Source organism: Triturus cristatus, chromosome 2_1, assembly GCF_964204655.1.
Source record: "Triturus cristatus chromosome 2_1, aTriCri1.1, whole genome shotgun sequence".
Classification (NCBI taxonomy): Eukaryota; Metazoa; Chordata; class Amphibia; order Caudata; family Salamandridae; genus Triturus; species Triturus cristatus.
Window position 1 is genome coordinate 720,057,815 of NC_140581.1, and position 16,674 is coordinate 720,074,488.

Consider the following 16,674-nt stretch of genomic DNA (forward strand, 5'->3'; position numbering starts at 1 on the left):
AAGGGAAAAGGTTGAAACTATTAATATTGTTGTTCTCTTAATTGTTTTGTTTTTATTGTTTTAGTTATTTTCATAGTTATTATTCCAGTTATTGTCTTACCCAATTTGGGGGCCCACAGCCAAACAGGGAGTACTGGATTCTGAGCCATAGAGGCTGGAATCGATTGCCTCTGATGTCCCACGGCCCATCCCACTACGGATGTGCAAACTAGGCAAAGTAAAACTCCACCAGCACTTCACTCTAAGTGGTAGTAATGGCAGGCAGTTATAGGCTTCTCAGAGAGGTAGTGCAGGGGTACTTTAAGCTTGGAACTGAACAATCACCCAGCAGCGCAATAACAGATTGTCCAACCCAGTGCTTCACTTTGTTAAAGAAAAGTACTCTTATAAACACAGAAAATTAAATTATACACGAGACAGACAATAGATACGAATGCCTCTCTCCCATTTTTCTTTCCTTCAAGGTTCGAGTTCCGCCTGGTTCAAGCACAAGTGCAGATTACCCCTTTTCACTATATCATGCTTTCGTTTCATTTGGCAGTACCTAAATGTAATCATCTGTCAGTTCCTCCTGCGTGGTTGACTAGGACCCAGAGCACCAGTATGTCTCTCTCCCTTTTCTGAGAGGAGTCTCGCCGGCTGAAGGTGCTTTCACCCTCTGGCCGTGATCGCAGTTCAAGCAGTAACCCAGAGTCTGTTCAGGTGTGCAGGGCTCCGGCAGGTGACAAACCCTCCTCTCAGCTTCATGTGACATGTGTCTGCACTTTCAGAACCAGTTTTGGGTGGTGCTCCTTTCATGTGTTCTTTCAAGACTGTTCTTGAGGCATAACCTTTATGAAGAGTGATATTCCTCACACAGTCGTCTCCAGCCTGGAGTACTCATAACAAAGAAGTGGGATTATTTCTGCACCTAGCTATCAACAGCCAGACTGGCAATCAGGAAAGAGGTAAAAGGCTGGCCGCACCTAAAGGACCCTTCTCACTCTTTACAACAGAAACTACAGTCTCACTCTTCACTCCCACCATCTGCCAAATGGCAGGAGGACGAATGTTTAGCCCCATTCAATAAAAGGACCTAATTGAATTTCTGAAGGAGCCTTGTCTCCTCTTTCCCCATTGTCTTGGTCTCCTCCCTCCAGCTTCAGGACAGCCACAATACGCTTCTACTGCCTGGGAAAAGAACCTCACCTCCAACTTGTGCGTGGAAACAGGGGCTTCCAAAATGGATTCTGCAGGCTTCCATTACTCTGGTTTATTAATACATACATTGGATTTAACACAGGCCGTATACATACATAACAAATAACTCAAGATGTTTATGCTAGGATCTGGGTTAGTTCATTGAAGTGAAACTTTACATGAGTGAGCCTGAAGGCTTCTACTTCAGTATCACAGATCTTGTCAAAACTACTGGTTCACAGAACACAGTACGCTGCCACCACCACTCTACATGATAAACCCATGACAGGTATCAGTAGTCCATTGTCCGACAAATGAGGGTGCGCTTTGGGGCTTCTTCAGGTCCAGCACCTCATAATAGTCCAAACCTTCAAATATCAGTCAAAGATGTTACATCCTACCATAATATGCTTTACTTACATGAAAGAATGCTGAAGAACTTTCTTGCTAACATCCATTTGAATTCCATCCACAAGGATGTTTGTCATCTCAGTGGCTGCCAAGAAGACCTGTTTCCATTTCTTTTCCTCACATTCCCTGTTGATCTCTCTATCCCACCTTCGTTTTGCAGATTTGAAAGCCTCAACTTTGTTTCAGCTTTAATCTTACCATAATATCTCAACACTAGGTGACATATTGTGTTGCTTTTCTTTGTTTGTTCTACAGGAGACAGTACAGGTTTTGCACCTGCGGAGTCTACTTGTTGGTTTTGTGTGATAGGTGCAAGTAATGCCTGATGTTTAAGTATTTATAAATGTTTAAGTTTGGAATTCCATATTTTCTACTGTTCTTTTTCCAGCGAATTGACAAACTTCTTGACTTATATAGCTTTCTACTGTCCCTTATTTGACTCTCTAGCCCTGTATTACCATTTAGTCGACCTTTGAGCACTCTTTTTGACTCAGATCTCTGTCCCCTGCCGGTTGCTACTGTGGAGAATAGTGACTTTTGCTTCTAAGCTTATGCTTACTTGTCCTGTTTTCCACCTAAAGAAACGTAATGGATGAACCCTTAGTGGGGACGGCACACATCTATATATTGCACTCCCTCTCATCCTTGGTAGAGAAAGGAAATACGTCAAATGTCAGAGACACGAACAACTTGGCTTGATAAAGCATATCCTAAGAAGTAAGACCTAGCGCTACTGTGCTGAAGTGTATTTGATGATCACATTTCAGATTATCTCAGGTTAATTGTATTGTCTGACTGAGACCAGAACCCCCAAACCTTTTTCGGCTTTAGGTTTTGCCCTAATATCATCTAATTGTAGTTCAGATATCTCTGAACCTGGATTGTGGATTGCATTTGGTCCATCTCACTACTGTACACATGATCACTTGCTGAAAGAACTCTTCCTTCCGTACATGAAAGCTTATCCATATTCATATACTTCTTTACTGGGCAATGGTCAGTGCTAAATTCAAAAAGTCTTTGTTGTCTTGCTATTAATTGCATGCAGGAAGCCATCTGGCTCAAGCTACGGATTTAGTGGTGTCATTTCCTTCCATGGTCGCAGAATCTCTTTTTTCTACCAGGGACTATTTCAAAGGTTCCAAATACCTCCGGGCTTAATGTCGCACTGGAAAATTAATATAACAAGGCATGTTATTGGCTGTCTTCCATTTAATAAATTCTGTGCTGTAGGACTAGAATTCCCCCCTTAGGGTCTAGATCCTGTTGGAAGATTGGCTTCAGTAGACCATGGTGATCTGAGAGCTGGAGTGTCACTCATGTTCAAGATATGTCCTATGGAGAAGAAAGTTAGCCTCATTCTATCTTACATTTGTCTTGTCTGTCATCTTTCTAGCTGTGCACAAAGACTTTCCTTTCTAGTTAATGGGGATTGTCAAGGCAGGTGCAGTTTTCCTGTTAAGCACACAGCACACAGCACACAGCACACAGCACTTGCAATGTTCTTAAGAATGGTGATATTAGTTTTTATTCCAAATTTACTTCAATGGATTGCACTCAGTTTATTATTTTTATCCTATGATCTATATCTCCTGATGAAGGACAACTCCTGTCCGAAACTCATTGAGAGTAGAATACATCATTCAGTTTGAAGCTAAAAACATATGAAATATACAGCCTGAGTATTACTAAATTATTTCTATGATGAAAACATATCTTTCAAGAAAAGTTTTCTCTGCAAAGAAGATACTAATGAAGACATTGGATGTTATTACTAGATATACAGGTTTGAATTGAATGATTCATTTGATTAACATATAGGTTACCTGAAACCAGAGTTTGGGGACATGCTGTATAGAAAGGACTTCTGCAGAGTGTATGGATATTATATATTGTGATATAATTAATGTGCTGATGGCCCCTGATAAATATTTTACCTGCCTTTAGGGTCATTCTCATTGATAGGTACTTCAGGCAAATTTTCTAACCCCTGTTTTCTTTTCTGAAACCTCATTGGCCCATTTCCAATGATCTTGCACAGATGCCTGCTTTTTATGTTGTTAGCACTGCTAGCTCTGTGACTGTTGTAACCATTGAGTGCTGTTAGAATCCGGGTTCTCTGGTTGGCACAGGTAGGTACTTGTGACAAGCAGGGAACCTTTCCTCTAGTCAGGGTAAGGGGTTACACTCCTAAAATAACCCCTGCTCACCCTTTAGGTAGCTTGGCGCGAGCAGACAAGGCTTATCTCAGAGCGTTATAGGTTAAGCATTTGTGAACACATACAGTAACCAAGTGACAACACTACAGATGGACACCACACAGGTTTTTATATTAAAAATAAGGATTCTTTATATAGAGTTACCACAAGACCATTAAACGAAAAAAATACACAATACTGTTACTTTAGATGGTAGAAGTTTGCTTAGTTCTCTTAAGTTCTTAAATGCGACACTTTAAGTCAATGTACCATAGATGCGACACGCAGGGCAACGAAAGTGTTGCAACGATGCTGATGCGATGAAGTTTTTGGTGCAAAGAAATAAAGACGTGAAGATCTTCCAGATGCGTTACGCTTCTCCGATGATGCGAGAAGGCTCGACTCGATGCGTCGGCTGCAGCGGCGGCACCCCTTTACGCGATGCGACGACAGCGGCCTTGGCAGCGGCACTCTTCTCCGACGTTTGCGAGACGCTTCCGCTCGATGCGATGCTGCAGCGGCGTCACCCCTTTACGCGATGCGACGACAGCAGTTCCGACGGCAGCACGCTTCTCCGTGGATGCGAGGCGCTTTTCTTGATGCGGTGCAATGCGACAACTACGATGGCTGCGATGGCGACACGCTTCTTCCTCGATGCGAGACTCTTCTCTTGATGCGGTGCAATACGTCAGCTACGATGGCTGCGATGGCGACACGCTTCTTCGGCGTTGTGAGACACTTCCGGAATGATGCAAGACGCTTCCGCTCGATGCGATGCTGCAGCGGCGACACCCTTTGCGAGATGCGACGACAACAGCTCCGACGGCGGCACGCTTCTCCTTCTTGAGTCGCGCTTCCAGCTCCTTGCGACACGCAGTCCCTCAGAAGGCCCAACAACAGCAGCAGGCACTTCCAAAGAACTCTGCGGAGCTGGGGGGTGAAGTCCACTGGTCCTGGGACTTCGTTCAGGGGGCAAGCTCAACACAAGCCCTTGGAGATCTTTTTAAGTACAAGTTGAAATAAAGTCTTTGTAGTCTTTCTCCTCTCCTTCCAGCAGCAAGGCAACCACTGCAGGCCAATCCCCCAGGTCAGGGACAGTACCCCTCCTTACAGCTTTCCCAGTTCCTTCTCCTCCGGCAGAGGTTCTTCTTGTCAAGCAGGATCTAATTACTTGGGAGCAGGGTCCCAATACTTATACCCCTAATTCCTTTGTTCCTCTTGGGTAGAGGGGCCTTTGCCCAGTCCAAACCAGTTCTTGAGCACTTTGTTGACATGACTGCCTTTCTATTCAGGGTGCAGGGCAGAGACATCAGCTGCTCCACAGGAGGTGGAGCCAGCATTGTGGTGGCAGAGTACAGCCCTATTCAGAGTCCAGGTGCACTCTTCCCACCCATCTGGATGTCAATCTCTCCATTCACCACCAGGCTACCTAGCCCTGCCCCTCTGGGTTTCCCCAGCCCTATCACTCACACAAACCAGACAGGCAGATACACATCATAGCAGAGGCGGGCTGAAATGGTTAGGCAAGCAAATACCAACTTTCTAAAAGTGGTATTTGCAAACGCAGAATATTAAAATAAACTTTACTAAAAGATGTATTTTATTATTCTCAGTTCAGGCATACTAAACTCGATTTTCTACCATGTTCCCTGGGTCTGTTCGGATCATAGGATGTAACAATTCTAACAGCCCATTCTGGCCTATGGAGAACAGGTAGCCTTACAATAGTGAAAAACGAAAATGGCGGTAATTCACTATTAGGACATGCCACACACATCAGGGCTTGTCCTACCTTATGCTTACAATGCACCCTGCCCTTGGGCCTACCATAGGGGTGACTAATATGAAGTTAAGGGAAGGTTTAGGGACTGGGAAGTGGGTGCACGTGCCCAGTCAGCATGACAGTACCAGACTGCACGCAGGTTCTGTAATGGCAGACCTTAGACACATTTTACTAGGCCGCTTCTGTGGGTGGCACAACCAGTGCTGCAAGCCCACCACAGGCATTTGTATTTACGAGCCCTGGGCACTCCTGGTGCACTTTACTGGGGTCTGACAGTAAACCAAATAAGCCAATCATGGATTCCAACCAACATTTTAAATAGGGAGCACTTGCACTGTGGCACTGGTTGGCAGTGGCACAGTGCTCTGAGCAGCTAACACCAGCAAAACACATGGGGCACAGCGACAAAAAGTGGAAGGGAGACTCAAGCCAAGGTGCCAGGTCTAACAAGTGCAAAGCAGCAGAATCAGTTTTCACATTGTTTTTATTTAACTACCGTTGGCTATTATTTGGGTTCATATAGGACAGTTGTCAGCTGTGACCTCAATACTTGTTGGATATGTTGTGTTGCAAAGATACAAATGTATTATTCTAATCTAAATCATTGTGTGATGAAATGCACACAATTTTTGCAGGTGAGGTTTGCAAAACCAGTTCTTCCAGGCCAAACCCTGCAAACAGAGATGTGGAAAGAAGGAAACCGGATCTACCTGCAGAGCAAGGTAAGGATTTGTGGACATGTAGATGTGACGTCCTGTATTTCCCCACATTTGCAATTGATGCCTTCCTGTCTCTGAAAATCTAAGGATTGCATCACACTGAGGGGTTGTGCTTTGAGTATGACAGGCTTGCGCAATTAATAGACCTAATAGAAGACAGAGACTTTGCTGTCCGTTAAAATTAATAAACTAGACTTATTATTTTGCAATTGTATTTCATTGCAGTGTTTACATAGTGCTTACTGTCCCTAGGTAGGGCACTGAAGCGCTTCCATACATGTCTAGTAAGGTATACCATGTAGGGAGTATGGTTGAAAGGGTGTTTTCTTTGTTTTGCGATATTATGTGGAAGTGTTTCCATGTAGTGAGTGATGACCATCGAGGTGCGGTTATTGTATTATGAGGCGTAGCACATAGCAGTGTGGTGGATGATGAAGCGTGAGGAGCAGACGTGCAATTTTAGGTTTTCAATGTGCTGGGAGCTTTGAACAGCTCTGCCGGTCCCTTTATGGTATTTCTTATGATTACAGTCTGCTTAGCTGGTTACTACACTAGGTTGTTCAAGTGGTCCTGAGCTGGCATGGTTGGAGGGGAAAGAATTGGAGAGATCGGCTGGGATAGGCATTTTCACTATCACCTCATCTCTGAGTGTCATTGTGAGGTGTAAAGAAGAGGCCAGAGTGTATAGATACTTGCGACCTGCAGTGGTGGTCTAAATTAGAGTCCACTAAATTGTTCACCAGTGTGTGACAGATCTCTTCATTTGTTTCATGCCTGTTCATTTGGTGATGACTGTTTTTTGGCTGTACACTGCTGTTGATGGACAACCCTCGTAGCAGATATGTCTTATGTGAATTTAAGAGGTATAAGTTCCAATTGTCTGTTGACCACTGTGCATTATTGTCTTAATAATATTGTGTGCCATAAATGTTATATATGAAATTACATAACTATATAATGCCCCAGCAAACCATAGGTCAGACGCTTCTTAATTAACCTGCATATCAAAAGAGTTTGCTGGCTGGGTTGTTTCCAAACTATGGGTTGTAAGCTGAAGATTGCACTTGAGGGTGCGACTGTCTTTCTGGGCTCTGTTCCCAGGATGGGGGTGGTGAAATTATCTTGGCAATAGCCATGTTTTCAATTGTCTTTGAAAGTTTATATGCCCCTGATGCTGGCAGGTAGTGATTTCCAGAGCTTGGTGGCTTGTGTTGAGAAAGCAGTGCCTCCTATGAGTTTCGTATGATAAGTGGTGCAAGCCTGGAGTGCAATGTTGTGTTTTGTTTGTATTGGTAGAATTTAACTTGTAGGTATAGCGGTCCTTTTCCTTGGGAGGCGTGGTGGACAATGCATAGTGCCTTAAACATTGCCATTCTAGCAATAGGTAGCCAGTGGAGCAATTGCAGGAATGGGGTCATATGTTGTCTTGGGTTAAAGTGGAGAAGAACCCTTGCAGCAGCATTTTGAGTGAGTTGTATCTCATAGAGACTTCTAGCCACAGATTCCTTACCTTAGAATTATCCTCAGGTGTCAGACTGGATCTGGATGTTTTTCATGAGCAGTACCCCTACATGACGGTAGGTGGCGTAATTTCGCTCCGCGTGGCGTTGCTCGCATCATCTGCGCTGGACGTGACATGCATGGTGGATATATAGGTGCCACCCCAGTTCGCTAACGTCAGTTCTTTTCTTTCCGTGCCAGTCAGTGCAGATCTAGAGACAGCTGCACTCAATAATGGGACCTTAACTTTGTTCTTTCTTTCTTAATGTGCACTCCCTTTGAGCCGTACCAGTCTTGTCCTCTTAGGCTCCTCACTATCAAGATGACCTTTCTGGTGACAATTATATCTGCCTGAAGGGTCAGTGAGCTACAGGCACTGTCTACCTTCATCTTGTTTTTACCCCACAAACTGGTCCTTTGGACTCAAGCACGCTTTTTGCTGAAGGTAGTCAACCTGTTTCACTTAGTCCATCTCTTTGCCTACCTTTTTTATGCTCCGCCTCATCCTTCTAAGGAAGGGAGAGACTCGACAGGCTGTACCCAAAAAGAGCATTGTTGTTCTACCTTGACGCTCAAAATCGTTTTGGTGGATGATCAACTCTTCGTGGGATTTTTCAGGCCAAGAAAGTGGAGGATGTGCAGAAACGGGTATTCTCTCAATGGATCGTGCTCTGCATTCAAATCTGCTACACATTGGCCGAAAAGCAACCTCCAGAAGATTACGTGCTCATTCCAGCAGATCAAACGCTGCAACCACTGCATTACCATGTGTAGTACTGGTCCTGAACATCTGCCAGGCAGCATCGTGCGCATCTCTGCACACGTTTAACAAGCACTACTTCCTGGAGAGTCAGGTTCATAGGGACTGGTTCTTTGCCCGCTCAATCCTGCAGGACTCTTTGGTGTGTAATTGTTTTGCAGGCCCAGGTCTGGGGAGGTATCACTTGGGTATCTATTGTAAGGTAAGTAATATGTGGTTAGAATTCTCTATCAAATGAACAAGTTTCTTACCTTTGGTATCATCTTATCTGGTAGAGACTCTGTCTGGCTGCAGATTCCTTACCTACCCCACAATTATCCCCTTTCTGCGAATGGAGTTCTAGGGACATGGCTGTTTCCCTTTCAGGTCTAGTTTTACTCACCGGTGGTCAGTGTTCTTTGTGACTCCATGCTCCTGGCATGGAAAGTCACAAAAAGACCCTGACATAATTGCGCCTATATAGGCACCACGCACATTTATTATGGTGCTGACAATGTCACGCGTAGTCCAACAATGCCTCCTACCGGCACATAGGGGTACTGCTCACGAAAAGTTTTAGGATCTAGTCTGGCGCCTGGAGATAATTCTAAAGTAAGGAATCTGTGGCTTGATAGTCTCAACCAGATAAGGCGTTACCTAAGGTAAGTAACTTGTTCATTTTGCCTATGATGAATGTTGGTGCGCTATGTTATAGACTGATTGAATAGACAAGCTTGGCGATTACAAGAGGATGGATTGCAGTTTATGTTGGTATGCAACGTACTGTTTTATTGTGTAGAAGGCACTTTTTGTGACCTTCTTAACAAGTGGTATCAAGAATAGTTATGAATCCATGGTTAACCCTAGGGTTCTAACTTCTCGATGTTGGTATAGAGGACTCAAATTCCTACGGCCATATGACAGTAGGCTAGTATTTTTGCCATTGTCCGCAGGTCATAATCTGTTTTTGTGGTATTTTCTGCTTCCCTTTCTGATCTTTTATTGATTATTTTGACCCTTGCCCAGCAGGGCTCTGCTCTGGGCACCCTGAAAGAGCATTTGTCTGCTTTCCCAAGGATGCCAGACTAATCTTCTTTATTGAAGTCACCTATTGTACGTAAAATACTCAAAGGCTTTGTACATATGTTTCCACCTTCATAATGCCTCAGGGGGACCCTAATTTGGTTCTCACCTTCCTTATCTGTGCCCCTTTCAAGCCTCTGTATAATTACTCCCTCTGGCTGTTTTCAATAAAAAAACTGCCTTTTTAATGGCAGTTACATTTTCCAGGAGGGTGAGCGAGCTGCAGGCCGTATCGTCCAGATATCCCTTTCTAACGATATTTCCTGACAAATTGGTACTTCACACTAAGGCCTCTTTCCTGCCGAAAGTATTACCACGTTTCCATGTATGATAATCTGTCTCCTTGCCTTCTTTCTACGTCCTCTGCATCCCTCTAAAGAAGAGGAGCAACTCCACTGTCTGGACCCAAAAAGAGCATTTTCGTTCTACCTTGACCGCACAAAAGAGTTCCGAGTTGACAACCAACCATTTGTGGGTTATGTTGAAGCCAAGAAAAGTCACCGGTGCAGAAGGGGAGCCTCTTCAGATGGATAGTCCTCTGCATCAAGATTTGCTACACTCTGGAAAAGAAGCCGCCTCCTGAAGTCTTAAGAGCTCATTAAAACTGCATTAGCCCTTGGAGTCCCAGTCCTGGAATTCTGTAAGGCAGCAACGTGGGCATTCCTACACACGTTTACCAAGCATTTCTGCCTTGACAGTTGGGTCTGCAGGGACACCCATTTTGCCCATTAGGTCCTGCAGGACTTTCTAGTCTGAAACATGTTCGCAGTCCCTCCTCTGAGATGGTATTGCTTGGGTATCTATTTAAAGGTAAGGAATCTGCGGCTAGATGTCGCCATCCGATGGACAAGTTACTTACCTTCTGTAATGCCTTATCTGGTAGAGACAATATATATTTTTTTTAGTTAAATAATTTTTATTGAGAATAAAGAACACAGAAATACAAAAACGATAATACCGTTCAGATGAGGATATAACTATATAGTTATATAATAAGAAACATTTGTAAAACAAATATATTTGGAAATATGTAAACATAAGATTACAAAAGATTAGGATAACAGTCAGATTAAAACTATACACAATCTGAACTATGAACTAGAAAAGAGAACACTGTATATCTGTGAAAAAATGGGTGAATAAGCTACATTAGAAAATTTTTATTATAAAAGAAAAAAGAGAAGAAGGGAAAGAATTAGAGAGAAAGGAGAATAGGAAGAAAGAATAAAGAAAAAAGAAAGGAAAAAGCATTAGATAGAAAAGGAAAAGTTATAAAGAAGGAGAATTTGATGACCGATAATTTGTGAACGGTAGCCATAGTAAATCAGATTTAATCTGCAGATGGACAGAGGCATGAGATATAGAAGCAATTCTATGTTCATCACATATTAAATTCCACCAAAATAGAAAAGATAGCTAAGAATTGTCTTTCCAGCAGGATAATATAACTTTAAAAGCAACAGCAATAAATAAGTCAAATAACATTGATTTGGAAGGAGAATGTTCAAAATCTGGAGACAGAGTACCTAAGAATACATTTTGGATATTAAATTGAATATTACAAGAAAAAATCAATAGACATTTTGACCAAATAGTTTTCCAAAAAACATGAACCTTAGGGCAGTAATAAAGTAAATGTAATAAAGAACCATCAGCATTAAGACATGACCAACAAGAAGGTGAGACTGAATTGTTAAATTTCTGAATAAGAAGGGGAGTGAGAACGATTCTATTATAAATAAAATAGAGGGATTGTGTGATATTTGCAGCCTTGGAGCAATTAAAGAGTTTTTGCCATAGTTTATCCCATTGAGAAATAGACAGTGTTAGGGATAAATCCCGTTCCCATTCCATCTCAACATTAGATTTAGTTTGTGTGCCATGGGGTAAAGATAAAGACTTATAAATGAATGAGGCACTTGGAATGGTATCATTAGGTACTTGGTATAAGGGTGTGACAGGTGTGAAGGAAGTGGGAATTGGCTGAGATATGAAATTTTGTAAACATCTCTGGAGAGATGGGACTAAAGTGTTATATTGTCGAATATATGAATCGGGCAGATTAAAGTTCTGTTGCAACTGGAGGAAAGGCAAAATCTCATTGTTCATCATCTGATGGACATAAAAAAGACCCTTTTCTCTCCAATGTTTGTAGTAAAAAGACTTATGACGAAATTTGATGTATTATACCATAATGAGGAGGCTAAAAAAGACTGATAAGCGTCAAAATACTTAAAAAAGAGTGTATGCAAAAGGTAGTGAGAATATTTCAAAATTGGATACTTAAAAATAAAAGTACAATTGGTCATGAATACAACATCCTGTAAGGAAAATTCATTTAATAATGAACATTCAACAGTAACCCAAGGAGGTTTAGGTAAATCCTGATAATCTTTGGACATAACAAAAAATTGACGAGTTAAAAAAGCAGTATGGTATAGTCGAAAATCAGGAAATCGAACCCCCCCCCCCCCCCCCTGTTTTGGGACGAATTAATTTGGATAAGGAAATGCGTGCATGTTTATTATTCCATAAAAACTTAGAACATATAGGATTTATCTGCGTAAAATAATAATTGGGAATTTTGAATGGCAACATTTATAATATAAACAGACCCTGAGGGACAATCATCATTTTAATTGTATCTAACCTGCCCCACCAAGATAAAAATAAAGGAGACCAAGAGGTCAACAAATTAGTAATTTTAAGTTTTAGAGCAGTAAAATTATGGGCTAAAGTATCACGGATATTAGAGGAAAACCATGTTCCTAAATATCTAATTTTTTGAGGACACCACGTAAAATTAGTAGAATCAAACATATGACGATAACATGAGGAGTTTAAAGGTAAAATCTCAGTCTTGGAGAAATTTAATTTGTAGCCAGAAACACTAGAGTACGATGAGATTTCATTCAAAAAGGGGGGTAAAGAAGAAATAGGGTTAGACATGTAAATAAGAATATCATCTGCATAGGCAGAAAGTTTAATGTGGTGGGATTGCAATGTAAAACCAGTAATCAGGTGATTATTCCTAATTCGCTCAAGAAAGGGTTCCAAACACAACAAAAAAAGTAATGGGGATAGAGGGCAACCCTGACGAGTACCTCTTTGCAAACAGAAATACGAAGAAAAGAGACCATTAACAAAGACACATGCTTTTGGATCTGTATATAATAATTTGATAAATGAAATAAATTTTGGACCAAACCCAGACCATTGTAGAGTGTGAATCATGAATTCCCAATTTATTCGATCAAAAGCTTTTTCTGCATCCAAGGATAATGCGGCTAAGGGAGAGGGATATTTTTTGCTAAGAGCGAGAATGTTGGAAAACATTCTAGCATTATCAGAAGCTAAACGTCCTTTGACAAAACCAGCTTGATCTGGGTTAATAAGTAAAGGAATAACTTTCTCCAAGCGGGTAGCTAAAATTTTTGCATGCATTTTACAATCATAATTAATTAATGATATGGGGCGAAAATTTTTACAAAAGGAGGGGTCTTTATCAGGTTTAGGGATAACAATAATAAGGGCCTCTAAAAAAGAGCCACAGGCTTTAGAGTTGGATAAAAATGAATTAAAAAGTTCTAATAATTTAGGGGCAAAAATTGAAGAAAGGGCTAAAAATAATTCTACTGGGAAGCCATCAGGACCGGGAGCCTTAGATTTTTTCAAGGATTTGAGAGCGTTGATAATTTCTTGAAGGGAAATATCCTCTTCAAGTGAAGAAAAAAAATCAGGGAGAACTTTAGGTTTAGGAATAGTTTGAAAGAAAGATACAAAATCTTCCTCAGAGGGATTAATAGTTTCTGTGTATAGGAGGTTATAATACGATTGAAAAGTATTAATAATAGAAGAATCGGAGGAGAGGAGTTGATTGTTCAGTTCTGAACGGATAGGGCCAATATTTTTACGTTCAGATTTAATTTTTAAGTAATTCGCTAACATTTTCCCTGCTTTGTTTTGACCTCCATGGTATTTTGATTTAACCTTAAGAAGGATGTTACATGCATCAATAGTGGCAATTTTGTTTAGGGTAGATTTACCTTTAATCATTAGCTTTAATCAACTCTTGGAGTGAAGCAGAGGATTTGGAAGAAAAGTACATATGTTCCAAAGTTTTGATTAGTAATAGGGTTTCTTTATATTTAGCACTCATTAGCTTTTTTTTCTTAGAGAAATAGGCAATTGTAAAGGCTCTAAATGATGCTTTAAACGCATCCCAATTAATGTGAATTGAGGTATCTGAAGCATTGTTATGAACAAAAAATACATTAATAAAAGAAGTCGCTTCTGAAATAAAAATACGATCTGATAGAAGTTGAGTATTAAAACGCCAGCGTCCTAGCTAGCAAATATTGGTGGATAAGTCAATAGAGGTGGAAACGGGGGCATGGTCAGAAATAAAAATAGAGCCAATTTCCGAGGAATGGAGGCATGGTAGAAGTGACTTGGAGATTAAAATATAGTCAATACGAGACCTTGTAAGGTGCACAGGAGAAAAAAAAGTAAATTCTGTGACATCTGGGTTACATGTTTTCCATACGTCAAACAAAAGGCGGGAAGACATGGCAGATTGGAATGATTTGTGGGTTTTATCTGGTTTAAACTTACAATTGGATTTTCTGTCCGAAAAAGGATCTAACCAATTGTTGAAATCACCACCAAGCACCACATTAGCATTGGGTATAGATACTAGTTTTGTTTTTATAGAAAGCCAAAAATCCGGATCCGGTTTAACAGGACCATAAATATTAAAAAAGGTAAGTTGCACTTTATTGATGATAGCATCAACCAGCACCCAACGACCATTAGAATCACATTCTGATGATAATATTTGAGCATTAATAGATTTATGAAATAATATAGCAACACCACTATGACGCCCAGTAACGGGAGAAAAAACTATTCGATTGACCCATTGGCGTTTGAGCTTGAGAGATTCAACATCATTACAGTGTGTTTCTTGTAAGAAAGCAACTTGTGCATTAAGTCTAGCTAAATGAGACAATACCTTTTGACGCTTGACAGGGTGACCAAGACCACGTACATTCCACGAAATCACATTAACCATGTTGTTGGATTAGGGGGTACATGAGGAAACAGGAATACGCAACTGCATAATCAACAAAAAAAAAGAAAAGAAAGACATCGTTTAATATGTGATAGTGAGAAAGCTACATTAGAGGAAAAACATATACCAAAAAATAGGGCTAAACATAAAAAGAAACAGTAAAGAGGGGAAAGAAAGAAAAAGAAGAGAAAGGAAAGAAACAGAAAAAAGAAGCAAGCAAACAGATCAAGGATTAGCATCCGATCTGCAAAGAGAAGGAAGACCGAGAAAAAAGGAGCATAGTGACACCGAAGGACACAGACCACAGTAATCGCTCCAAAAGATAAATGAGAACCTCATGAATACAATAAAAAACAGATAATCAGAGGATATCAAACAGGCAAAACATTGTATAATCCAATTAGCATTCTTAAAATATAAGAAAAAAGTCAAACATTTGTATCCATGCCCTGGGAGGAGAGACCATGAAGAAAAAGTTTAAGTTTATCCGGATCATCAAAGGAACGTGACCGACCATCATGTGTAATTTTACAAAGGCATGGATGAAGAATTCCATATTGAATGTTAAGTTGTCTCATCTGAGGACGTAGAGCAAGAAATTCCTTGCGGCGAGCATTTGTTGCATTGGAAATATCCTGAGATATGAAGATATTATGGCCTGACCAGATAAGACGGCGTTTAAGCCTTACAGCCTTCAAGACTTGCATAAGTTCTGTGAATTCCAAGAAAAGCATTATGATTCCACGTGGTTTGGTGACACTAGGAGGAGGAGGCCCCAAACGGTGAGCCCTCTGTATATTGAGGGGGCTCGACGAAGGTTGAAGATCGAGCAGTTCTGGAAGGAATTTCTGCAGAAAAGCCACCATGTCAGGACCCTCAACATTCTCCGGAAGACCATAAAGGCGCAGATTGTTTCTACGATTGCGATTTTCAAGATCCTCTGTAAGGATTTTTAACTTATGGATTTCTTGTTCCAGTGTTGGGATCTTAGAGGGGATGTCTTGTAGGTCGCTGACACGCTGTTCAAGTTCCACAACCTTTCCCTCCATGGCAATCCATCTCTCCTCAATTTGTTTTAACTTTTCGTTAGTCGCGGACATAAAGGGTTAAAGACCACGTACCTCATCTAGTATGGAGTCCAGGACTGGGTTTTGTGAGGAGAGAATAGGAGACGGTGGATCATTTTTATGTCTTTTTGGTTTTGTACTGGAGGAGGAAGAACGAACCGCATGGGTATCACTAGCCATTGTGACTAAAAATGCTCAGCGTTGGATAAAATTTGTCGCAAAAATATAGTGAGAATATTTCGTATATTAATAAAATACGTATATTGTTATAGAACTCACCAAGCGTCACATAGTAGAATGAAAATATAATTGAACAACAATGACGTCAAATCCTCCAAAAGAACATCTCAGCAGGCAAATATTGAAGGAAAAATGCCGTTCCAGGTGAAGAAAATGCAATATAGAATCCGGACATAAAGCGATGCACTGGCAGAAAAAAGACTTTGTCATGACATAAAAATGTGAGGAGCGCTGAGTAATGTTAGTGGTTAAGAAAAAGTCTCTGCAATTAGGTACTTTCTAATATGGTGTCGGAGGGTAGAAGAAGGGAACCAGTAGAGAATGATTGTTCGTGATGTAGTATTTATTGTAAAGTGGCGAGGTTCAAAACATATAACAACTGAGAGTCTTTTCCTCCGGGATAACGCTCGGTCAGCAAACAGGTTTCTCCACCAAATGCACTTTTTCTTCCGGTACAACTCGTCCGGTGTAAAACTTGGTTGTCAGCTTGGGCTCCCAGGCATAAAGAAAAGAAAAGAAAGGAGACACGGTTCAGTGTTTCGGCCTCTTGCCGTAGTGTCAGGGGAAAAGGGGTGAGGAGGTATTCCACCGAGTCACGTAATATGGGAGAATGTGAGGGGGGGGTCCGTCACCAACATAAAGGAGTCTGGGGTCGCTCTGTTATCGGCTGCGAGGGAGCTC

The 16,674-nt window shown here is 41.2% G+C and overlaps 1 protein-coding gene across 1 annotated transcript in view; it reads left to right on the forward strand.

Moving 5' to 3' along the window:
* Positions 1-16,674, forward strand: part of HSD17B4 (hydroxysteroid 17-beta dehydrogenase 4) — a 974,808-nt gene that overhangs the window by 845,377 nt on the left and 112,757 nt on the right. The window contains exon 20 of the mRNA XM_085632660.1: positions 6,207-6,293. Within this exon, the coding sequence (XP_085488786.1) occupies positions 6,207-6,293 (87 nt within the window). The remainder of the gene's footprint in view (positions 1-6,206; positions 6,294-16,674) is intronic.